This window comes from Coregonus clupeaformis, chromosome 25 (assembly GCF_020615455.1).
Source record: "Coregonus clupeaformis isolate EN_2021a chromosome 25, ASM2061545v1, whole genome shotgun sequence".
Taxonomy (NCBI): Eukaryota; Metazoa; Chordata; class Actinopteri; order Salmoniformes; family Salmonidae; genus Coregonus; species Coregonus clupeaformis.
This window is the reverse complement of record NC_059216.1, coordinates 19,309,532-19,335,193: the sequence shown is the minus strand read 5'-3', so window position 1 is coordinate 19,335,193 and position 25,662 is coordinate 19,309,532. Positions and strand designations below refer to the sequence as shown.

General features: G+C 45.2%; 1 protein-coding gene across 1 annotated transcript in view; it reads left to right on the top strand.

Annotated features, from left to right (window-relative positions):
- The window catches only part of LOC121539107 (N-lysine methyltransferase SMYD2-A-like), a 35,605-nt gene extending 16,227 nt beyond the window's left edge, over window positions 1–19,378 (top strand). Inside the window, exons 6-12 of the mRNA XM_041847364.2 lie at window positions 6,621–6,688; window positions 6,974–7,076; window positions 8,208–8,318; window positions 15,387–15,507; window positions 17,711–17,885; window positions 18,331–18,439; window positions 19,023–19,378. Of these exons, the coding sequence (XP_041703298.1) occupies window positions 6,621–6,688; window positions 6,974–7,076; window positions 8,208–8,318; window positions 15,387–15,507; window positions 17,711–17,885; window positions 18,331–18,439; window positions 19,023–19,106 (771 nt within the window). The 3' untranslated portion in view covers window positions 19,107–19,378. The remainder of the gene's footprint in view (window positions 1–6,620; window positions 6,689–6,973; window positions 7,077–8,207; window positions 8,319–15,386; window positions 15,508–17,710; window positions 17,886–18,330; window positions 18,440–19,022) is intronic.
- Window positions 19,379–25,662: the final 6,284 nt, after the last annotated feature.

Genomic DNA, 25,662 nt, shown 5'->3' with positions numbered 1-25,662 from the left:
CCCTCTGTCTCCCCCTCTCTGTCGCTCTCCCTCCCCCTCTGTCACCCCCCTCCCCCTCTCTGTCGCTCTCCCTCCCCCTCTGTCTCCCCTCTCTGTCGCTCTCCCTCCCCCTCTGTCACCCCCCTCTCTGTCGCTCTCCCTCCCCCCTCTGTCTCCCCCTCTCTGTCGCTCTCCCTCCCCCTCTGTCACCCCCTCCCCCTCTGTCACCCCCTCTCTGTCGCCTCTCCCTCCCCCTCTGTCACCCCCTCTGTCGCTCTCCCTCCCCCTCTGTCTCCCCCTCTCTGTCGCTCTCCCTCCCCCTCTGTCACCCCCCTCCCCCTCTCTGTCGCTCTCCCTCCCCCCTCTGTCTCCCCCCTCTCTGTCGCTCTCCCTCCCCCTCTGTCACCCCCTCTCTGTCGCTCTCCCTCCCCCTCTGTCACCCCCTCCCCCCTCTCTGTCGCTCTCCCTCCCCCTCTGTCTCCCCCTCTCTGTCGCTCTCCCTCCCCCTCTGTCACCCCCCTCCCCCTCTGTCGCTCTCCCTCCCCCTCTGTCACCCCCCTCTCTGTCGCTCTCCCTCCCCCTCTGTCTCCCCCCTCTCTGTCGCTCTCCCTCCCCCTCTGTCACCCCCTCCCCCCTCTGTCACCCCCTCTCTGTCGCTCTCCCCTCCCCCTCTGTCACCCCCCCTCTGTCGCCCTCCCTCCCCTCTGTCTCCCCCTTCTCTGTCGCTCTCCCTCCCCCTCTGTCACCCCCTCCCCCTCTCTGTCGCTCTCCCTCCCCCCTCTGTCTCCCCCCCTCTCTGTCGCTCTCCCTCCCCCCTCTGTCACCCCCCTCTCTGTCGCTCTCCCTCCCCCCTCTGTCACCCCCCCCCCTCTCTGTCGCTCTCCCTCCCCCCTCTGTCCCCCTCTGTCACCCCCCTCCCCCTCTGTCACTCTCCCTCCCCCTCTGTCACCCCCCCTCTCTGTCGCTCTCCCTCCCCCTCTGTCACCCCCCCCTCTCTGTCGCTCTCCCTCCCCCTCTGTCACCCCCCTCCCCCTCTGTCACCCCCTCTCTGTCGCTCTCCCTCCCCCCTCTGTCACCCCCCTCTCTGTCGCTCTCCCTCCCCCTCTGTCTCCCCCTCTCTGTCGCTCTCCCTCCCCCTCTGTCACACCCCCTCTCTGTCGCTCTCCCTCCCCCTCTGTCACCCCCCTCCCCCTCTCTGTCGCTCTCCCTCCCCTCTCTGTCACCCCTCCCCCCCTCTCTGTCGCTCTCCCTCCCCCCTCTGTCTCCCCCTCTCTGTCGCTCTCCCTCCCCCCTCTGTCACCCCCTCTCTGTCGCTCTCCCTCCCCCCTCTGTCACCCCCCTCCCCCCTCTCTGTCACCCCCCTCCCACCTCTGTCACCCCCCTTCCCCCCTCTGTCACAGGACAGACCTGAGGGATCTAACCTATAGCGTTTAGTTTCATTACATTAGTCAGGACAGACCTGAGGGATCTAACCTATAGCGTTTAGTTTCATTACATTAGTCAGGACAGACCTGAGGGATCTAACCTATAGCGTTTAGTTTCATTACATTAGTCAGGACAGACCTGAGGGATCTAACCTATAGCGTTTAGTTTCAGTACATTAGTCAGGACAGACCTGAGGGATCTAACCTATAGCGTTTAGTTTCATTACATTAGTCAGGACAGACCTGAGGGATCTAACCTATAGCGTTTAGTTTCATTACATTAGTCAGGACAGACCTGAGGGATCTAACCTATAGCGTTTAGTTTCATTCCATTAGTCAGGACAGACCTGAGGGATCTAACCTATAGCGTTTAGTTTCATTACATTAGTCAGGACAGACCTGAGGGATCTAACCTATAGCGTTTAGTTTCATTCCATTAGTCAGGACAGACCTGAGGGATCTAACCTATAGCGTTTAGTTTCATTCCATTAGTCAGGACAGACCTGAGGGATCTAACCTATAGCGTTTAGTTTCATTACATTAGTCAGGACAGACCTGAGGGATCTAACCTATAGCGTTTAGTTTCATTCCATTAGTCAGGACAGACCTGAGGGATCTAACCTATAGCGTTTAGTTTCATTACATTAGTCAGGACAGACCTGAGGGATCTAACCTATAGCGTTTAGTTTCATTACATTAGTCAGGACAGACCTGAGGGATCTAACCTATAGCGTTTAGTTTCATTACATTAGTCAGGACAGACCTGAGGGATCTAACCTATAGCGTTTAGTTTCATTCCATTAGTCAGGACAGACCTGAGGGATCTAACCTATAGCGTTTAGTTTCATTACATTAGTCAGGACAGACCTGAGGGATCTAACCTATAGCGTTTAGTTTCATTCCATTAGTCAGGACAGACCTGAGGGATCTAACCTATAGCGTTTAGTTTCAGTACATTAGTCAGGACAGACCTGAGGGATCTAACCTATAGCGTTTAGTTTCATTACATTAGTCAGGACAGACCTGAGGGATCTAACCTATAGCGTTTAGTTTCATTCCATTAGTCAGGACAGACCTGAGGGATCTAACCTATAGCGTTTAGTTTCATTCCATTAGTCAGGACAGACCTGAGGGATCTAACCTATAGCGTTTAGTTTCATTCCATTAGTCAGGACAGACCTGAGGGATCTAACCTATAGCGTTTAGTTTCATTACATTAGTCAGGACAGACCTGAGGGATCTAACCTATAGCGTTTAGTTTCATTACATTAGTCAGGACAGACCTGAGGAGTCTAACCTATAGCGTTTAGTTTCATTACATTAGTCAGGACAGACCTGAGGGATCTAACCTATAGCGTTTAGTTTCAGGACATTAGTCAGGACAGACCTGAGGGATCTAACCTATAGCGTTTAGTTTCATTACATTAGTCAGGACAGACCTGAGGGATCTAACCTATAGCGTTTAGTTTCATTACATTAGTCAGGACAGACCTGAGGGATCTAACCTATAGCGTTTAGTTTCATTACATTAGTCAGGACAGACCTGAGGGATCTAACCTATAGCGTTTAGTTTCAGGACATTAGTCAGGACAGACCTGAGGGATCTAACCTATAGCGTTTAGTTTCATTCCATTAGTCAGGACAGACCTGAGGGATCTAACCTATAGCGTTTAGTTTCATTCCATTAGTCAGGACAGACCTGAGGGATCTAACCTATAGCGTTTAGTTTCATTACATTAGTCAGGACAGACCTGAGGGATCTAACCTATAGCGTTTAGTTTCATTCCATTAGTCAGGACAGACCTGAGGGATCTAACCTATAGCGTTTAGTTTCATTACATTAGTCAGGACAGACCTGAGGGATCTAACCTATAGCGTTTAGTTTCATTACATTAGTCAGGACAGACCTGAGGGATCTAACCTATAGCGTTTAGTTTCATTCCATTAGTCAGGACAGACCTGAGGGATCTAACCTATAGCGTTTAGTTTCATTACATTAGTCAGGACAGACCTGAGGGATCTAACCTATAGCGTTTAGTTTCATTCCATTAGTCAGGACAGACCTGAGGGATCTAACCTATAGCGTTTAGTTTCATTCCATTAGTCAGGACAGACCTGAGGGATCTAACCTATAGCGTTTAGTTTCATTCCATTAGTCAGGACAGACCTGAGGGATCTAACCTATAGCGTTTAGTTTCATTACATTAGTCAGGACAGACCTGAGGGATCTAACCTATAGCGTTTAGTTTCAGGACATTAGTCAGGACAGACCTGAGGGATCTAACCTATAGCGTTTAGTTTCATTACATTAGTCAGGACAGACCTGAGGGATCTAACCTATAGCGTTTAGTTTCATTCCATTAGTCAGGACAGACCTGAGGGATCTAACCTATAGCGTTTAGTTTCATTCCATTAGTCAGGACAGACCTGAGGGATCTAACCTATAGCGTTTAGTTTCATTACATTAGTCAGGACAGACCTGAGGGATCTAACCTATAGCGTTTAGTTTCATTCCATTAGTCAGGACAGACCTGAGGGATCTAACCTATAGCGTTTAGTTTCATTACATTAGTCAGGACAGACCTGAGGGATCTAACCTATAGCGTTTAGTTTCATTCCATTAGTCAGGACAGACCTGAGGGATCTAACCTATAGCGTTTAGTTTCATTACATTAGTCAGGACAGACCTGAGGGATCTAACCTATAGCGTTTAGTTTCATTCCATTAGTCAGGACAGACCTGAGGGATCTAACCTATAGCGTTTAGTTTCATTACATTAGTCAGGACAGACCTGAGGGATCTAACCTATAGCGTTTAGTTTCAGTACATTAGTCAGGACAGACCTGAGGGATCTAACCTATAGCGTTTAGTTTCAGTACATTAGTCAGGACAGACCTGAGGGATCTAACCTATAGCGTTTAGTTTCATTACATTAGTCAGGACAGACCTGAGGGATCTAACCTATAGCGTTTAGTTTCATTCCATTAGTCAGGACAGACCTGAGGGATCTAACCTATAGCGTTTAGTTTCATTCCATTAGTCAGGACAGACCTGAGGGATCTAACCTATAGCGTTTAGTTTCATTCCATTAGTCAGGACAGACCTGAGGGATCTAACCTATAGCGTTTAGTTTCATTACATTAGTCAGGACAGACCTGAGGGATCTAACCTATAGCGTTTAGTTTCATTACATTAGTCAGGACAGACCTGAGGAGTCTAACCTATAGCGTTTAGTTTCATTACATTAGTCAGGACAGACCTGAGGGATCTAACCTATAGCGTTTAGTTTCATTACATTAGTCAGGACAGACCTGAGGGATCTAACCTATAGCGTTTAGTTTCATTCCATTAGTCAGGACAGACCTGAGGGATCTAACCTATAGCGTTTAGTTTCATTACATTAGTCAGGACAGACCTGAGGGATCTAACCTATAGCGTTTAGTTTCATTACATTAGTCAGGACAGACCTGAGGGATCTAACCTATAGCGTTTAGTTTCAGGACATTAGTCAGGACAGACCTGAGGGATCTAACCTATAGCGTTTAGTTTCATTACATTAGTCAGGACAGACCTGAGGGATCTAACCTATAGCGTTTAGTTTCATTACATTAGTCAGGACAGACCTGAGGGATCTAACCTATAGCGTTTAGTTTCATTACATTAGTCAGGACAGACCTGAGGGATCTAACCTATAGCGTTTAGTTTCAGTACATTAGTCAGGACAGACCTGAGGGATCTAACCTATAGCGTTTAGTTTCATTCCATTAGTCAGGACAGACCTGAGGGATCTAACCTATAGCGTTTAGTTTCATTCCATTAGTCAGGACAGACCTGAGGGATCTAACCTATAGCGTTTAGTTTCATTACATTAGTCAGGACAGACCTGAGGGATCTAACCTATAGCGTTTAGTTTCATTCCATTAGTCAGGACAGACCTGAGGGATCTAACCTATAGCGTTTAGTTTCATTACATTAGTCAGGACAGACCTGAGGGATCTAACCTATAGCGTTTAGTTTCATTACATTAGTCAGGACAGACCTGAGGGATCTAACCTATAGCGTTTAGTTTCATTCCATTAGTCAGGACAGACCTGAGGGATCTAACCTATAGCGTTTAGTTTCATTACATTAGTCAGGACAGACCTGAGGGATCTAACCTATAGCGTTTAGTTTCATTCCATTAGTCAGGACAGACCTGAGGGATCTAACCTATAGCGTTTAGTTTCATTCCATTAGTCAGGACAGACCTGAGGGATCTAACCTATAGCGTTTAGTTTCATTACATTAGTCAGGACAGACCTGAGGGATCTAACCTATAGCGTTTAGTTTCATTCCATTAGTCAGGACAGACCTGAGGGATCTAACCTATAGCGTTTAGTTTCATTCCATTAGTCAGGACAGACCTGAGGGATCTAACCTATAGCGTTTAGTTTCATTCCATTAGTCAGGACAGACCTGAGGGATCTAACCTATAGCGTTTAGTTTCATTCCATTAGTCAGGACAGACCTGAGGGATCTAACCTATAGCGTTTAGTTTCATTACATTAGTCAGGACAGACCTGAGGGATCTAACCTATAGCGTTTAGTTTCATTCCATTAGTCAGGACAGACCTGAGGGATCTAACCTATAGCGTTTAGTTTCATTACATTAGTCAGGACAGACCTGAGGGATCTAACCTATAGCGTTTAGTTTCATTACATTAGTCAGGACAGACCTGAGGGATCTAACCTATAGCGTTTAGTTTCATTCCATTAGTCAGGACAGACCTGAGGGATCTAACCTATAGCGTTTAGTTTCATTACATTAGTCAGGACAGACCTGAGGGATCTAACCTATAGCGTTTAGTTTCATTCCATTAGTCAGGACAGACCTGAGGGATCTAACCTATAGCGTTTAGTTTCATTCCATTAGTCAGGACAGACCTGAGGGATCTAACCTATAGCGTTTAGTTTCAGTACATTAGTCAGGACAGACCACTTTAACATGCCTTGTATTTGGCATTACACTGGTGCTCGCTCGCTCACTCTCAATTCAATTTAATATATGCTTTATTGGCATGAATGGGTTGTTGCCACTGTTGCCAAAGCATTGTATATAAAGGATTACATAGATGAACAATATGTTTAAGCAACAATAATTGTCTCTGTTGCTCTCCCCCCGCCCCCCTGTTGCTCTCCCCCCGCCCCCCCTGTTGCTCTCCCCGCCCCCCCCTGTAGGTAAACTGTAATGGCTTCACTATAGAGGATGAGGAACTGTCTCACCTGGGCTCTGCTGTGTTCCCTGAGTAAGTCTACAATGTCATCTCTGTCTGACCCCATTCACACCATTGCAATGGCAGTACAGGGACAGTACACACATTATAAATCATTGAGGATGGATGACACAAAGTTATCACCAAAGGTATTATCTAACTCTCTCTCTCTCCCTCTCCCTCTCCCTCTCCCTCTCCCTCTCTCTCCCTCTCCCTCTCCCTCTCCCTCTCCCTCTCCCTCTCCCTCTCCCTCTCCCTCCCTCTCTCTCTCTCTCTCTCTCTCTCTCTCTCTCTCTCTCTCTCTCTCTCTCTCTCCAGTGTAGCGTTGATGAACCATAGTTGTAGTCCTAACGTCATCGTCACCTACAGGGGGACAGTAGCAGAGGTACGAGCCGTGCAGGACATCCAGCCTGGAGACGAGGTGAGACCTGGACTGAACACACACATACTGTACACACATACCCTGGCCTCTAACCCTGGCCTCTAACCCTGGCCTCTGGCCCTGGCCTCTAACCCTGGCCTCTAACCCTGGCCTCTAACCCTGACCACTAACCCTGGCCTCTAACCCTGGCCACTAACCCTGGCCACTAACCCTGGCCTCTGGCCCTGGCCTCTGGCCCTGGCCTCTAACCCTGGCCTCTAACCCTGGCCTCTAACCCAGGCCTCTAACCCAGGCCTCTAACCCTGGCCACTAACCCTGGCCTCTAACCCTTACCTCTAACCCTGACCTCTAACCCTGGCCTCTAACCCTGACCTCTAACCCTGGCCTCTAACCCTTACCTCTAACCCTGACCTCTAACCCTGGCCTCTAACCCTGACCTCTGGCCCTGGCCTCTAACCCTTACCTCTAACCCTTACCTCTAACCCTGACCTCTAACCCTGGCCTCTAACCCTGACCTCTGGCCCAGGCCTCTAACCCTGGTCTCTAACCCTGGCCTCTAACCCTGACCTCTAACCCTGGCCTCTAACCCTTACCTCTAACCCTGACCTCTAACCCTGACCTCTAACCCTGGCCTCTAACCCTGACCTCTGGCCCTGGCCTCTAACCCTGGCCTCTAACCCTGGCCTCTAACCCTGGCCTCTATTCCCTGGCCTCTATTCCCTGGCCTCTAACCCAGGCCTCTAACCCTGGCCTCTAACCCTGGCCCTGGCCTCTAACCCTGGCCTCTAACCCTGGCCTCTAACCCTGACCTCTAACCCTGGCCCTGGCCTCTAACCCTGGCCTCTAACCCTGACCTCTAACCCTGGCCTCTAACCCTGACCTCTAACCCTGGCCTCTAACCCTGACCTCTGGCCCTGGCCTCTAACCCTGGCCCTGGCCTCTAACCCAGGCCTCTAACCCTGGCCTCTAACCCTGACCTCTAACCCTGGCCCTGGCCTCTAACCCAGGCCTCTAACCCTGGCCTCTAACCCAGGCCTCTAACCCTGACCTCTAACCCTGGCCTCTAACCCTGGCCTCTAACCCTGACCTCTGGCCCTGACCTCTAACCCTGGCCTCTAACCCTGACCTCTGACCCTGACCTTATGAACTCCTTCCTGTCCCTCTGTGTAGATCTTCAACAGTTACATTGACCTGCTCTACCCGACGGACGACAGGAACGAGAGACTGAGAGATTCTTACTTCTTTACCTGCGTGTGTGATGAGTGTGCCACCCGGTCTAAGGTACAGTACAATAACCTGATAAGGTACAGTACAATAACCTGATAAGGTACAGTACAATAACCTGATAAGGTACAGTACAATAACCTGATAAGGTACAGTGTAATAACCTGATAAGGTACAGCATAATAACCTGATAAGGTACAGTACAATAACCTGATAAGGTACAGTACAATAAGCTGATAAGGTACAGTACAATAACCTGATAAGGTACAGTACAATAACCTGATAAGGTACAGTACAATAACCTGATAAGGTACAGTACAATAACCTGATAAGGTACAGTACAATACGCTGATAAGGTACAGTACAATAAGCTGATAAGGTACAGTTTAACCCGGTCTAAGATACAGTACAACTTCTTTACTTGTAAAAACCTAATAACTACAAACCACCATATTATAGGGTCACTATAACTAACCCATAACCTATTACCACCACTACTACTACTACTGCCATCTCTACTACTAAACTACTACCACTGCCATCTCTACTACTAAACTACTACTACTGCCATCTCTACTACTACTGCCATCTCTACTACTAAACTCCTACTACTGCCATCTCTACTACTAAACTACTCCTACTGCCATCTCTACTACTAAACTACTACTACTGCCATCTCTACTACTAAACTCCTACTACTGCCATCTCTACTACTAAACTACTACTACTGCCATCTCTACTACTAAACTACTACTACTGCCATCTCTACTACTAAACTACTACCACTGCCATCTCTACTACTACTGCCATCTCTACTACTAAACTACTCCTACTGCCATCTCTACTACTAAACTACTCCTACTGCCATCTCTACTACTAAACTACTACCACTGCCATCTCTACTACTAAACTATTACCACTGCCATCTCTACTACTAAACTACTACCACTGCCATCTCTACTACTAAACTCCTACTACTGCCATCTCTACTACTAAACTACTCCTACTGCCATCTCTACTACTAAACTACTACTACTGCCATCTCTACTACTAAACTCCTACTACTGCCATCTCTACTACTAAACTACTCCTACTGCCATCTCTACTACTAAACTACTACTACTGCCATCTCTACTACTAAACTCCTACTACTGCCATCTCTACTACTAAACTACTCCTACTGCCATCTCTACTACTAAACTACTACTACTGCCATCTCTACTACTAAACTCCTACTACTGCCATCTCTACTACTAAACTACTCCTACTGCCATCTCTACTACTAAACTACTACTACTGCCATCTCTACTACTAAACTCCTACTACTGCCATCTCTACTACTAAACTACTCCTACTGCCATCTCTACTACTAAACTACTACTACTGCCATCTCTACTACTAAACTCCTACTACTGCCATCTCTACTACTACTGCCATCTCTACTACTACTGCCATCTCTACTACTAAACTCCTACTACTGCCATCTCTACTACTAAACTACTCCTACTGCCATCTCTACTACTAAACTACTACTACTGCCATCTCTACTACTAAACTCCTACTACTGCCATCTCTACTACTAAACTACTCCTACTGCCATCTCTACTACTAAACTACTACCACTGCCATCTCTACTACTAAACTACTCCTACTGCCATCTCTACTACTAAACTACTACTACTGCCATCTCTACTACTAAACTCCTACTACTGCCATCTCTACTACTAAACTACTACTACTGCCATCTCTACTACTAAACTACTACTACTGCCATCTCTACTACTAAACTCCTACTACTGCCATCTCTACTACTAAACTACTACTACTGCCATCTCTACTACTAAACTACTCCTACTGCCATCTCTACTACTACTGCCATCTCTACTACTAAACTACTACTACTGCCATCTCTACTACTAAACTACTACTACTGCCATCTCTACTACTAAACTCCTACTACTGCCATCTCTACTACTAAACTACTACTACTGCCATCTCTACTACTAAACTACTCCTACTGCCATCTCTACTACCACTGCCATCTCTACTACTAAACTCCTACTACTGCCATCTCTACTACTAAACTACTACCACTGCCATCTCTACTACTAAACTACTACTACTGCCATCTCTACTACTAAACTACTCCTACTGCCATCTCTACTACTACTGCCATCTCTACTACTAAACTACTACCACTGCCATCTCTACTACTAAACTACTACTACTGCCATCTCTACTACTAAACTACTACCACTGCCATCTCTACTACTACTGCCATCTCTACTACTAAACTACTACCACTGCCATCTCTACTACTAAACTACTACTACTGCCATCTCTACTACTAAACTACTCCTACTGCCATCTCTACTACTAAACTACTCCTACTGCCATCTCTACTACTAAACTACTACCACTGCCATCTCTACTACTAAACTACTACTACTGCCATCTCTACTACTAAACTACTCCTACTGCCATCTCTACTACTAAACTACTACCACTGCCATCTCTACTACTAAACTACTACCACTGCCATCTCTACTACTAAACTACTACTACTGCCATCTCTACTACTAAACTACTCCTACTGCCATCTCTACTACTACTGCCATCTCTACTACTAAACTCCTACCACTGCCATCTCTACTACTAAACTACTACCACTGCCATCTCTACTACTAAACTACTACCACTGCCATCTCTACTACTAAACTACTACCACTGCCATCTCTACTACTAAACTACTACCACTGCCATCTCTACTACTAAACTACTACCACTGCCATCTCTACTACTACTGCCATCTCTACTACTAAACTACTACCACTGCCATCTCTATTACCACTGCCATCTCTACTACTAAACTACTACCACTGCCATCTCTACTACTAAACTATTACCACTGCCATCTCTACTACTAAACTATTACCACTGCCATCTCTACTACTAAACTATTACCACTGCCATCTCTACTACTAAACTATTACCACTGCCATCTCTACTACTAAACTATTACCACTGCCATCTCTACTACTAAACTACTACTACTGCCATCTCTACTACTAAACTACTACTACTGCCATCTCTACTACTAAACTACTACTACTGCCATCTCTACTACCACTGCCATCTCTACTACTACTGCCATCTCTACTACTAAACTACTACTACTGCCATCTCTACTACTACTGCCATCTCTACTACTAAACTACTACCACTGCCATCTCTACTACTAAACTACTACTACTGCCATCTCTACTACTAAACTACTCCTACTGCCATCTCTACTACTAAACTACTACTACTGCCATCTCTACTACTAAACTACTACTACTGCCATCTCTACTACTAAACTACTCCTACTGCCATCTCTACTACTAAACTACTACTACTGCCATCTCTACTACTAAACTACTCCTACTGCCATCTCTACTACTACTGCCATCTCTACTACTAAACTACTACCACTGCCATCTCTACTACTAAACTATTACCACTGCCATCTCTACTACTAAACTATTACCACTGCCATCTCTACTACTAAACTATTACCACTGCCATCTCTACTACTAAACTATTACCACTGCCATCTCTACTACTAAACTATTACCACTGCCATCTCTACTACTAAACTACTACTACTGCCATCTCTACTACTAAACTACTACTACTGCCATCTCTACTACTAAACTACTACTACTGCCATCTCTACTACCACTGCCATCTCTACTACTACTGCCATCTCTACTACTAAACTACTACTACTGCCATCTCTACTACTACTGCCATCTCTACTACTAAACTACTACCACTGCCATCTCTACTACTAAACTACTACTACTGCCATCTCTACTACTAAACTACTCCTACTGCCATCTCTACTACTACTGCCATCTCTACTACTAAACTACTACTACTGCCATCTCTACTACTAAACTACTCCTACTGCCATCTCTACTACTAAACTACTACTACTGCCATCTCTACTACTAAACTACTACCACTGCCATCTCTACTACTAAACTACTACTACTGCCATCTCTACTACTAAACTACTACTACTGCCATCTCTACTACTAAACTACTACCACTGCCATCTCTACTACTAAACTACTACTACTGCCATCTCTACTACTAAACTACTCCTACTGCCATCTCTACTACTAAACTACTACTACTGCCATCTCTACTACTAAACTACTACCACTGCCATCTCTACTACTAAACTACTACCACTGCCATCTCTACTACTAAACTACTACTACTGCCATCTCTACTACTAAACTACTACCACTGCCATCTCTACTACTACTGCCATCTCTACTACTAAACTACTACTACTGCCATCTCTACTACTAAACTACTACCACTGCCATCTCTACTACTACTGCCATCTCTACTACTAAACTACTACTACTGCCATCTCTACTACTAAACTACTACTACTGCCATCTCTACTACTAAACTACTACTACTGCCATCTCTACTACCACTGCCATCTCTACTACTACTGCCATCTCTACTACCACTGCCATCTCTACTACTAAACTACTACTACTGCCATCTCTACTACTAAATTACTACTACTGCCATCTCTACTACTACTGCCATCTCTACTACTAAACTACTACTACTGCCATCTCTACTACTAAACTACTACCACTGCCATCTCTACTACTACTGCCATCTCTACTACTAAACTACTACTACTGCCATCTCTACTACTAAACTACTACTACTGCCATCTCTACTACTAAACTACTACTACTGCCATCTCTACTACCACTGCCATCTCTACTACTACTGCCATCTCTACTACCACTGCCATCTCTACTACTAAACTACTACTACTGCCATCTCTACTACTAAACTACTACTACTGCCATCTCTACTACTAAACTACTCCTACTGCCATCTCTACTACTAAACTACTACTAAACATCCCTTTTGCAGGACCCTGTCTTTCAAAGATAATTCGTAAAAATTCAAATAACTTCACAGATCTTCATTGTAAAGGGTTTAAACACTGTTTCCCATGCTTGTTCAATGAACCATAAACAATTAATGAACATGCACCTGTGGAACGGTCGTTAAGACACTAACAGCTTACAGACGGTAGGCAATTAAGGTCACAGTTATGAAAACTTAGGACACTAAAGAGGCCTTTCTACTGACTCTGAAAAACACCTAAATAAAGATGCCCAGGGTCCCTGCTCGTCTGCGTGAACGTGCCTTAGGCATGCTGCAAGGAGGCATGAGGACTGCAGATGTGGCCAGGGCAATACATTGCAATGTCTGTACTGTGAGACGCCTAAGACAGCGCTACAGGGAGACAGGGAGACAGGACGGACAGCTGATCGTCCTTGCAGTGGCAGACCACGTGTAACAACACCTGCACCGGATCGGTACATCCGAACATCAAACCTGAGGGACAGGTACAGGATGGCAACAACAACTGCCCGAGTTACACCAGGAATGCACAATCCCTCCATCAGTGCTCAGACTGTCCGCAATAGGCTGAGAGAGGCTGGACTGAGGGCTTGTAGGCCTGTTGTAAGGCAGGTCCTCACCAGACATCACCGGCAACAATGTCGCCTATGGGCACAAGCCAACCGTCGCTGGACCAGACAGGACTGGCAAAAAGTGCTCTTCACTGACGAGTCGCGGTTTTCTCTCACCAGGGGTGATGGTCGGATTTGCGTTTATCGTCGAAGGAATGAGCGTTACACCAAGGCCTGTACTCTGGAGCGGGATCAATTTGGAGGTGGAGGGTCTGTCATGGTCTGGGGCGGTGTGTCACAGCATCATCGGACTGAGCTTGTTGTCATTGCAGGCAATCTCAACGCTGTGCGTTACAGGGAAGACATCCTCCTCCCTCATGTGGTACCCTTCCTGCAGGCTCATCCTGACATGACCCTCCAGCATGACACTGCCACCAGCCATACTGCTCGTTCTGTGCGTGATTTCCTGCAAGACAGGAATGTCAGTGTTCTGCCATGGCCATCGAAGAGGCCGTATCTCAATCCCATTGAGCACGTCTGAGACCTGTTGGATCAGAGGGTGAGGGCTAGGGCCATTCCCCCCAGAAATACCAGGGAACTTGCAGGTGCCTTGGTGGAAGAGTGGGGTAACATCTCACAGCAAGAACTGGCAAATCTGGTGCAGTCCATGAGGAGGAGATGCGCTGCAGTACTTAATGCAGCTGGTGGCCACACCAGATACTGACTGTTACTTTTTATTTTGCCCCCCCCCCCCCCCTTTGTTCAGGGACACATTATTCAATTTCTGTTAGTCACATGTCTGTGGAACTTGTTCAGTTTATGTCTCAGTTGTTGAATCTCGTTATGTTCATACAAATATTTACACATGTTAAGTTTGCTGAAAATAAACGCAGTTGACAGTGAGAGGACGTTTCTTTTTTTGCTGAGTTTATTACTACTGCTGCTACTACTACTACTACTACCACTACTACTGCTATTACTACTACTACTACTACTACTACTACTATTTCACAACCTTAAATACTTCAAGCACACACATTTTTGTCAGGAAATGTCCTTTTGTAGTCTCTACTTGTCATAACAATAACTGCAACGCTTTGATTCCCCTCTGCTGTCTATAGCAGCATTTCCCCAACTCGGTCCTGGTGCCCCCCCCCGGGTGCACATTTTTGCCCTAGAACTAAACAGCTGATTCAAATAATCAAATGTTTGACGATGAGTTGATTAGTGGAATCAGGTGGATTTACCAATCAACTCATCAAACCTTTGAGAGAAAGAGAGAGAATACCTTTGTGTAGTGCTAGGGCAAAAACCTAAATGTGTACCCTCCCCTCTTACCTCCTCCCATACTAGACAGGGACTAGACAACTCCTAAAACTGGGTGGGTCACACACTGTGAATGCAGCAACGGTGTGGGACGCACTGCAGTAAAGACTGCAGAACTCCGTGTTCTTGGTCTGTTTGTGTGTTTATAGGTCGGAGTGTGTCCTCATTGTGTCCAAACTAGAATACATGCATTCCCCTCTGGAGCCATTCTAGCCCTGTTTTACCCCAAACCCTGACTTGGATCTTCTCTCCTCTCTCTCTTCTTCCCTCTCTCCTCCCTCCCTCTTTCTAGGATGGAGCTAAGATGGAGCTTCGTAAGTTGAGCTCTCCCCCCGAGCCAGAGGAGGTCAGAGAGATGGTTCGCTACGCCAGGAATGTTATTGAAGAGTTCCGTAGAGCTAAGCACTACAAGAATATCCTTTCCTTTCTCTACTGTAAACCTCTTCGTTTCTATACCTTCTCTACTGTAAACCTCTTCGTTTCTATACCTTCTCTGCTCTCTGTACTGTAAACCTCTTAGTTTCTATACCTTCTCTACTGTAAACCTCTTCGTTTCTATACCTTCTCTACTGTAAACCTCTTCGTTTCTATACCTTCTCTGCTCTCTGTACTGTAAACCTCTTCGTTTCTATACCTTCTCTACTGTAAACCTCTTCGTTTCTATACCTTCTCTACTGTACACCTCTTCGTTTCTATACCTTCTCTACTGTACACCTCTTCGTTTCTATACCTTCTCTACTGTAAACCTCTTCGTTTCTATACCTTCTCTGCTCTCTGTACTGTAAACCTCTTCGTTTCTATACCTTCTCTGTCCATCTCTGTCCCCCCCGTCACTTTCTCTACCTCCTTCTCTCTCTCACACCTTCTCTGTCTCCCCCCTCTAACTAGTCTCCTGAGTGGCCCAGTGGTCTAAGACACTGCATCGCAGTGCTAACTGTGCCACTAGAGATCCTGGTTCGAATCCAGGCTCTGTCGCAGCCGGCCGCGACCGGGAGACTCATGGGCGGCGCACAATTGGCCCAGCGTCGTCCAGGGTAGGGGAGGGAATGGCCGGCAGGGATGTAGCTCAGTTGATAGAGCATGTCGTTTGCAACGCCAGGGTTGTGGGTTCGATTCCCACGGGGGGCCAGTATAAAAAAAAATATGTATTCACTAACTGTAAGTCGCTCTGGATAAGAGCGTCTGCTAAATGACTAAAATGTAAATGTAAATGTAACCCTCAAATCAAAGTTTACAATATACAGCGGGTGTAAACCGTACAGTGAAATGCTGACTAGCCACTCTTCCTTCAGTGTAAAGTAGAGTAGTAAAGTCATCAATAGACAAGAAGCACAACGATCGGTAAATAAGACAAGGAAATAAAATATAAATAAAAGAACACAAGCAGAAGAGTGTTTTGGCTGGTCCCTCTTTAGTGTCTGGATACAGTGTGGGAGGTTTGATCGACAGTGGGGCGTGTGGTGCGCTGTAGATACGTCACGTATTCTGTTCCTGTGCTGTAGGTGACATGTCGTGGAGTAGGTTCAGTACCACTCAGCAACCTACCATATGACTGGACCTTCAATAGCTTCTCACACTAGAAGGAATCTGCCCTTTTACCCACAAATCACTTCTGCACAGCCAATGTTATGAACGTTAGCCCATAGCCTAATTATTTTATACCTGGACTGTGTGCTCATTGGACACATTGGTTTAGGGAATGCCCTTTGAAATAAACATGGAATGCCTAAGGGGTAGGGACTCTTGGGAGAAGAGCCTAGGGGGTAGGGACTCTTGGGAGAAGAGCCTAGGGGGTAGGGACTCTTGGGAGAAGAGCCTAGGGGTTAGGGACTCTTGGGAGAAGAGCCTAGGGGGTAGGGACTCTTGGGAGAAGAGCCTAGGGGGTAGGGACTCTTGGGAGAAGAGCCTAGGGGGTAGTGACTATTGGGAGAAGAGCCTAGGGGGTAGGGACTCTTGGGAGAAGAGCCTAGGGGGTAGGGACTATTGGGAGAAGAGCCTAGGGGGTAGGGACTCTTGGGAGAAGAGCCTAGGGGGTAGGGACTCTTGGGAGAAGAGCCTAGGGGGTAGGGACTATTGGGAGAAGAGCCTAGGGGGTAGGGACTCTTGGGAGAAGAGCCTAGGGGATAGGGACTCTTGGGAGAAGAGCCTAGGGGGTAGGGACTCTTGGGAGAAGAGCCTAGGGGGTAGGGACTCTTGGGAGAAGAGCCTAGGGGGTAGTGACTATTGGGAGAAGAGCCTAGGGGGTAGGGACTCTTGGGAGAAGAGCCTTAGCTTTGGGAGAAGAGCCTAGGGGGTAGGGACTCTTGGGAGAAGAGCCTAGGGGGTAGGGACTATTGGGAGAAGAGCCTAGGGGGTAGGGACTCTTGGGAGAAGAGCCTAGGGCAGGGGTAATCAACTCTGACCCTACGAGGTCCGGAGCCTGCTGGTTTTCTATTGTACCTGATAATTAATTGCACCCACCTGGTGTCCCAGGTCTAAATCGATCCCTGAAAGAATGGAAAAAGATCAGTGGAACTGGCTTCCAGGTCCAGATTTGAATTTGAGGGCCCCTAGGGCTTGTTTTTGAATGAGGCCTCAGTCAGTCTGTGTTGTGTTGAGTCCTTTACTCTTCAGCACCCCCTAGTGACCTGCTGGAGATCTGCGAGTTGAGCCAGGAGAAGATGGGCTCCATATTTGCAGACACTAACGTGTACATGCTGCATATGATGTACCAGGCCATGGGAGTGTGTCTGTACATGCAGGACTGGGACGGAGCCATGAGCTACGGAGAGAAGATCATACAACCATACAGGTAACAAATGCATACAACCATGACAGTGGAGACTACTGAGAGGAGAGGACGGCTCATCATAATGACTGGAATGGAGTCATGAAAAACCAACGTGTGTCTGATACCATTCAGTTGACTCCATTCCAGCCGTTATGATGAGCCGTCCTTCCCTCAGAAGCCTCCACTGCAAGCACACACTTTCCAGGCAACACACACACACACACACACACACACACGTAAGTGAAATGTTTAGTTGTGTTATTTCCAGTGATGTAGTGGTAAAAAAAGAAATAGGTGGGTAAATGGTCATTGCCGTTCGTTCGCTGCGAGTAAAGTAACGCTCCTTTTTACTTTCAATTTGTCCGCAAAAGGTGGGTTAACGCACAGCCAAAATAAAAATAAAAAGTGCATAAACAGCGTTTACCTTCCACTACACCACTGATTATTTCTTCTCCTGTGCGTCCAGTATCCACTACCCAGCCTATTCTCTGAACGTGGCCTCCATGTACCTGAAACTGGGCCGACTATACCTGGGACTGGAGAGGAAGAACCAGGGAGTCAAGGCGTTAAAGGAGGTAACGCCTCGTCATTCACCAGGGTATTCAGGAAGTACACTGACGTTTCCAATTCTCTTCCATGCTTTTCAATGAGGAAAATGTTTATTTTCTGAATTGACTGAAATTGAAATGGAATTGACCCCAACCCTGTCACACACACACACACCTTATTCAGTTATTCTTGGTTCAGTCTGGGCCTTTGATCAATTGAATCAGGTGTTTAGTGCAGAGCTGAAATAAAAGCCTGCAAACTCTGTAGCTCTCTGGCAGTTAGAGATCCCTGATCTATGGTTTCCCACCTGATGGCCAAGCTGCAAAGTCAAAATGGACTATATCGTAAAAATGAATGAAAACAACAATGTGCTTTTTGGTCTTAATGTAAGGTTAGGAATAAGGTTAGCAGTGTGGTTAAGGTTAGGTGTTAGGGTTAGGAATAAGGTTAGCAGTGTGGTTAAGGTTAGGTGTTAGGGTTAGGTTTAAAATCCGATTTTAAGAAGAGGTATTGTAGATACAGGCAGGGTTTATGACCTTGCAACTTGGCCAGATGGTGATGACCAACAAACGTTGATGGGTAACGTGTAATATCCTGTTTTCTGTGCAGGCGATCGCCATTATGGAAGTGGCTCATGGGAAGGATCACCACTACGTAACAGAGGTCAAACGGGAGGTGGAGGAGCTGAAGTGAGGAGGAGAGGAGGAGGAAAAGTGAAGAAGAAGAGGAAGGAGTAATGAGGACGAGAGAAGGAAGAGTGAAGAAGAGGATTAGAGGAATGAGGAGTAATGTGAAGGAGTGAGGAGGAGATGAGGACTTCTCCAAACCCTGGATCAAAACATAATAATTAAACAAAACAGCTGCATGGCACTGAGCATGCATCCTATACCTCTCTTTACGTGTCTCTCTCCCTCCCTCTCTCTGTCTCCCTCTCTCTCTCTCTCTCTCTCTCTCTCTCTCTCTCTCTCTCTCTCTCTCTCTCTCTCTCTCTCTTTCTCTCCCTCCCTCCCTCTCTCTCTCTCTCTCTCTCCCCCTCTCTCTCGCTTTCTGTCATTCTCTCTCTCTCTCCCTCTCTCTCTCTCTGTCTCTCCCTTTCTGTCATTCTCTCTCTCTCTCTCTCTCTCTCTCTCTCTCTCATTCCGTCTTTGTTGATTAACTTAAAGTCAAAATCAGGTTTATCATGTCACAGAAAGTTATTCTCATTACCAGTCAGTGGAAAGAGACAATGGCCCTAGTATTTCTGTTCATCGGTTGTTTCTACAGTAACAATCAAATCATGCACTGTGAGGTCTGAGACAGTACATGATGGGAGTATTTGATGTACTGGGTAGCAGTATTGCTGTAACTGGCAATGACACTTGTAATTTTTGGTTTGTTTTCGGGCGCCTGGCCTCGTATCTGCCCAAACTGTGAAGAGAAGAGAGAATTCATGAATTCCCAAATCATGTTTGTATTAACTGATAAAGAGTTTCTCTCTTCTCTCGTAGCAAATTGAGAGAATGCAAAAAAAAAAACATTTGTTTTAAGTCCAAACTTAAATTATTTTCCTTTGTCTTACAGCACAGACCTTGTTGAGGAAATGTTGTCCTTTTGCCTGTTTTAGAAAATCAGAAGTGTTGCATGTTTTTTCTCACTCATAAAACAGGATGCTGTCTTTGTCTGAAGGGAATTCATTGGAACTCCAGAAAAACTGTCTTGTGGATCCCTCAGCGATTCTCATTCTCTAAACAGTGTCCACTAACTCTGTTCCTGGAGAGCTAGCAGGCTTTTGTTCCAGCCCAGCACTAACACCTGATTTAAACTGATAATCTATTTTCTACTTAACACTTATTTTTCTTAAAACTGCATTGTTGGTTAAGGGCTTGTCAGTAAGCATTTCACTGGAAGTTCTACACCTGTTGTATTCGGTGCATGTGACAATTTGATTTGAAGCCCAGACATGTGGCTAAATTGATTAGCTGAATCAGGGCTCCTATTCAGACATTTTCTAAAGCTGAGTTTACACAGGCAACCCAATTCTGATATTTTGCCCAGTTATTGGCAAAAAAGCTGATCTGATTGGTCAAAAGACCAATTAGTGAGGGGGAAAAAATGATCAGAATTGGGCTGCCTGTGTAAACGTGCTGATCCAGGATCAGCTTTGCCTTTTAAATCATTATGAATAAGATGGGGGGGGGACCTGATCCTAGATCGGTACTCCTACTCTGAGACGCTTCGGTCATTCAGTCGACTTTGGGATATATGAACCAGTTTTCCAAAGACACTGTTGTGTTATGCAGTTTTATATGTACAGAGGAAGGAGACACTTCTTCTTCGATGAGGTTTAACGGCGGTTGGCATCCAATACATGTTGCATTACCGCCACCTACTGGACTGGAGGACAACTCTCTTATACTTTGCTTGAAAAAACAAATAAACAAATACCCTACCATCTAACACTACACTCACATTTATTTTTTATAATAATAATTTTAAAAATAACACCACCCTACTCCACTATTTAAATCTATTTAGTCCTACCTATAATAATATGCCATTTAGCAGACGCTTTTATCCAAAGCGATTTACAGTCATGTGTGCATACATTTTTACGTATGGGTGGTCCCGGGGATCGAACCCACTACCCTGGCGTTACAAGCGCCACGCTCTACCAATTGAGCTACAGAGGACCAACAACCTGAAAGGATGGGACACCACCACTTAACACACCCTGTAACTCTTCTGATGTCAAGTCTCGCACACCCAAATACCTCTCTGCAGCTGCCACCACAACCTCTATTTTCTGCGACTTACATTCCATCCCTGCAGTTGATTACCATTGCTATAAACGCTAAATAGACAATCTTACTGAAACATATATCACTTGTTGGTTTATCCCTCTGTACTGGTACAGATCTACTCCTCCCACCACTCCTCTCAGGATCCTCCCCCTTGACCCATCTTCCTCTACTTCCTTCCCTGCCTCAGCTTAAGACAACTTCTGCACTACTCTTACCCTGGAAACCTCAACCTGCCTCTCTACCCTGGAAACCTCAACCTGCCTCTCTCGCACGGGACATTTCTGATCCCCAGCCCCATGGCCACCCCTACAATTAGCACATACCACCTCAAGGGCGGCAGGTAGCTTAGTGGTTAAGAGCGTTGTGCCAGTAACCGAAAGGTTGCTGGTTCTAATCCCTGAGACGACTAGGTGAAAAATCTGTCGACGTGCCCTTGAGCAAGGTACTTAACCCTAATTGCTCCTGTAAGTCGCTCTGGATAAGAGCGTCTGCTAAATGACCAATTTATGTTTTTTATTTTACTTTCCCCAATGCTACACATTCCTTAGTCTCATGCCCTTCTGCACACTTCTCACACCTCCCTCCTACATACTGCTGCCACATGCCCATAAGCTTGACACCTGTAACAACGTAATGTATTCGGCACAAAAGCTCGTACTGGATAACTTATATATCCTAACTTCACTTTGTCGGGCAAAGACTCAACATCAAACCTCAAAAGAACAGACAACGACTCTTCTGTTTCTCCCGTCTCGCCACCCTGTCTGCGTCGCACCAAACGACGAGCATCACAAACACCGGGAATCTTCCCCTTCAGTTGGTCAACTTTTACATTTACTGCTACCCCAGTAGGAAGGAGACACCAACCTGCTCTCAGAAAAAAAAAAATATATATATATATATATATATATTTAAATATAAAAAATGAAGGAAACAACTAAAAAATATCTCTCTGAGTGAAGAGCAGGCAGACCAACTTTCCAAATTGGGGAGAAGCACTCAAAACTCACTAGTTGTTCTTTCAAGGAAAATAATAAAAAAATGGGAAGTCTGAAGACCTCTCGTATTGCCAACCTTAATACAATGGCAGCAAATATTTGTATGAATTCGACAACACATAATGAAAGGAAACTTTATTTATATCACACCTTTTTTCTGAAGTAATGGTTTCACCCACTACTCTGCCTGCGAACTGCGGTGTTCTTTGATATCTACATTGCGGCGCAGTGTGAGCGAGGTTGATGGAAACTATACAATTCACTTTGCCACACTAGCACTGCAGTGCATACAATTTGGTACAACAAAGAGAGAGAAAGACAATTGTTGAACAGTTTTGAACAAATTAAATTATTCAAAAATGAAGGAGACGGGAGAGAGAGCTTTGTCTTTTTTTCCACTTTCCCTTACTTAGCTAGCAAATGCAGCTAACTAGTTTAGCCTACTTAAGATAGCTAGCTGGGACAACCACATATCACAGTCATATTAAGTACATTTCTCCTCAATAAAGTAGTTATCAGTGAAGTCAGATCTAAGGGGGGAAAAAGTCATGTGCGACAGTAATCTGCGAAGCTCTGCCCATTCAATGAAAGTGGCTGTGTTGTCAACAGGGCAGCATAGTGCATCGTCCAAAAACATACATCTCTTTTCCATCAAATATATGTTTGAATTTTCAAACTAGTTTTCATTGGGAAGGCAAATAAAGCGTTTTTATCAAATTAAATCACGTTTGAGTGTGAAAACACAGAATCCTACTCATTACTCCACGTGCTTAATAGCGTAGGCGGGCTACGTGACTTTTGTTTTGAGTCGACTTCGCCGTGGGCTTTTCACCTGGCACACACCCAGGAGGCACACACCCAGGAGGTACACACCCAGGAGGCACACACCCAGGAGGTACACACCCAGGAGGTACACACCCAGGAGGTACACACCCAGGAGGTACACACCCAGGAGGTACACACCCAGGAGGCACACACCCAGGAGGTACACACCCAGGAGGTACACACCCAGGAGGTACACACCCAGGAGGCACACCCAGGAGGTACACACCCAGGAGGCACACACCCAGGAGGTACACACCCAGGAGGCACACCCAGGAGGCACACACCCAGGTTCCAAAACGAATGCAGTCACTTTTCACCCGGCGCAAACTCCTCCTACCAGGCTAACTCGGGCCAGACAATCTAATCCCCTCATTGACAAGAAATAAATAAACAATGGAGATATCTGTACTTAGTTTTTGGACAACAATATAGACAATTGTAGGCTACAAATCTCTGTGCGGTATTTTATAAGAGATATATTTCAGTATTTGAAAGTAGGCCTACTGGAACAAATACAACATGGTTAAAAGTGGTAAATCGATGCCCAGATAATTATGTAAATAAGAATTTCAGAGTTCTACTACTGAAGTATGAATGGTTCTTTTGAGGGTGAGTCGTTGACATAAATGATCTGTATGAAAGAGCTGTGAACTGACCTGTGATTGAATTGCTTCTCACTGTTGTTATAATAGACTGAAGTGTTGATGTCATTGTTGTTGATTCATCGATTTTCCCCAAAGCTTTTAACTCTTTACTTGTATTTCCATCTATCACCACTAGTGTCACTACATTAACTCTCAGTCCCAACTCTAATCCCTCACTTTCAAATTGTGGATTATAAAAATTACATTTATAATCACCTTGATCCCCCTGCTGGGAATTGTACACATAGACTATAATCACCCTCAATCTTCATTCTTCTCTTATCATTCAGCAACGCATACTTTCTCAATGCAACTGCTCCTAACAGATCTAAACTCCTACCATATCTATCTTCCCACTGAACTCTAAATTTCCCTTCACCACTGTTCTCTCTCTTTTACTACTAACATTGAAGCTTAGCTGACTGTCCTAGAGTTCCTTCAATTCTAGTTTTCTTAACTTTTTAGTCTGACTTTTTCCCACGAATTTTTTCAAAAACCATTTCACTGATTTATCCACAAATTCCTTTCCCACTAATTTTAGGATATGTGATCGGGAAGTCCCCACCTGCTTATGACTTCTTTACACAAGAACTTGGCAAACGATTGAGCATCTTTTAGCCTATTAATTTGACATCTTATTCCCCTCTTGGTGTAGGAATGTAACCAAGAATAACAGCCCCTGTAAACCTTATTTTCCTTCCTATGACATAGTCAATCTATTCAAGCAAATATGATTCCCAAAAACCCTACTCCTTTATAATCTTTCTCCTAATCTCCCCCCTTGCAACATTAGCTAACCCCCTAGCTTCCTAAATCATCAGACCTAATTGGTCCAAAGGCGCTACTATCAACCCCTCATGGTTTCTCCCAAAACAACAATTGATTGCTACTCTAAGGATTTTTTCATTGTCTTCAAAACACCTGCTTTTGAAAGTCCTTCAATTTCTGGTTCAATGCCTTGGATTGCTTCATCTGTCAATGGATACTGATTCTTCCAAGGAGGTCTGCCTCCTGGTTGAAGTTAAACTTTCACCTCAATTGGGCTGATTTCACAAGTCCAATATCAGTACTACTTTGATATCACAAACATTCTTGAACTTTTTGCAACATCTCCTCTTTAATAGATTCTCAATCCATCTTCACACTGCAAATATATTCATGTCTCATGCGTACAGCTTATGACTCTCCTTGTCCTTGAGCCGAAATCATGATTTTGAGAAATCGCTGATTTTCACTCCTCCAAATCCCCCAATTCTCTTTCATCAGTACAACACAGCTTTCTCTGCTTCTGTCTTCATTTCTCCTATTTGCTTCTGCTCATGGCCTTCAGAAACCAACTAGATTACATGTTGCACTCTTCTCAATCTCCAATTCTTTATCCAGATAATCATCTGTGTTTATCTTCATAGCTGCTCCTTGTGGTCCTAAAATTATTCAACATAAGCTGAGTTGAACTTTCTTTGGTTGATGACTCAACCATTCCTCTGAGTTCAATTGGGCAGCATTCTTGAAATACTTCAGCTGAGTTGAAATGGATATTCCAGAAGCCTCGCATCTGGCATTTTTCCCCCTTAAATTTCTTCCATATCTTAGCCTGCTTCAAAAATCTTCACTGAGATTTCCAATCCAGAATACTATAGACTAATCCATCTCTGTCATCATCAACAATTGGTAAACCTTTTCCTTTGGCACTTCTACCAGACAGCCGTCTGGAGTACATCTTATTTTACAATTCAACTTACACAATGCATCTCTTCCCAACAATGCAATAGGTATATGTTCTGATACCAGTATGGGTATTGTAATTTTCTAATTTTCATAGCAGAGCTCAATTGGTTCCTTAAGTGTAATCAACTTTTTCACTCCCTCGAATCCCTGTCCTAATTAGTTGATTTGACATAGTGAGATGTGTAACCTCTTCAGGCTGAACACAGATAAAAGCCGTTCCGCTATCCATCATCACTTCCAATGGTCCGTTGTTTATTTTCACCTCAATTGTTGG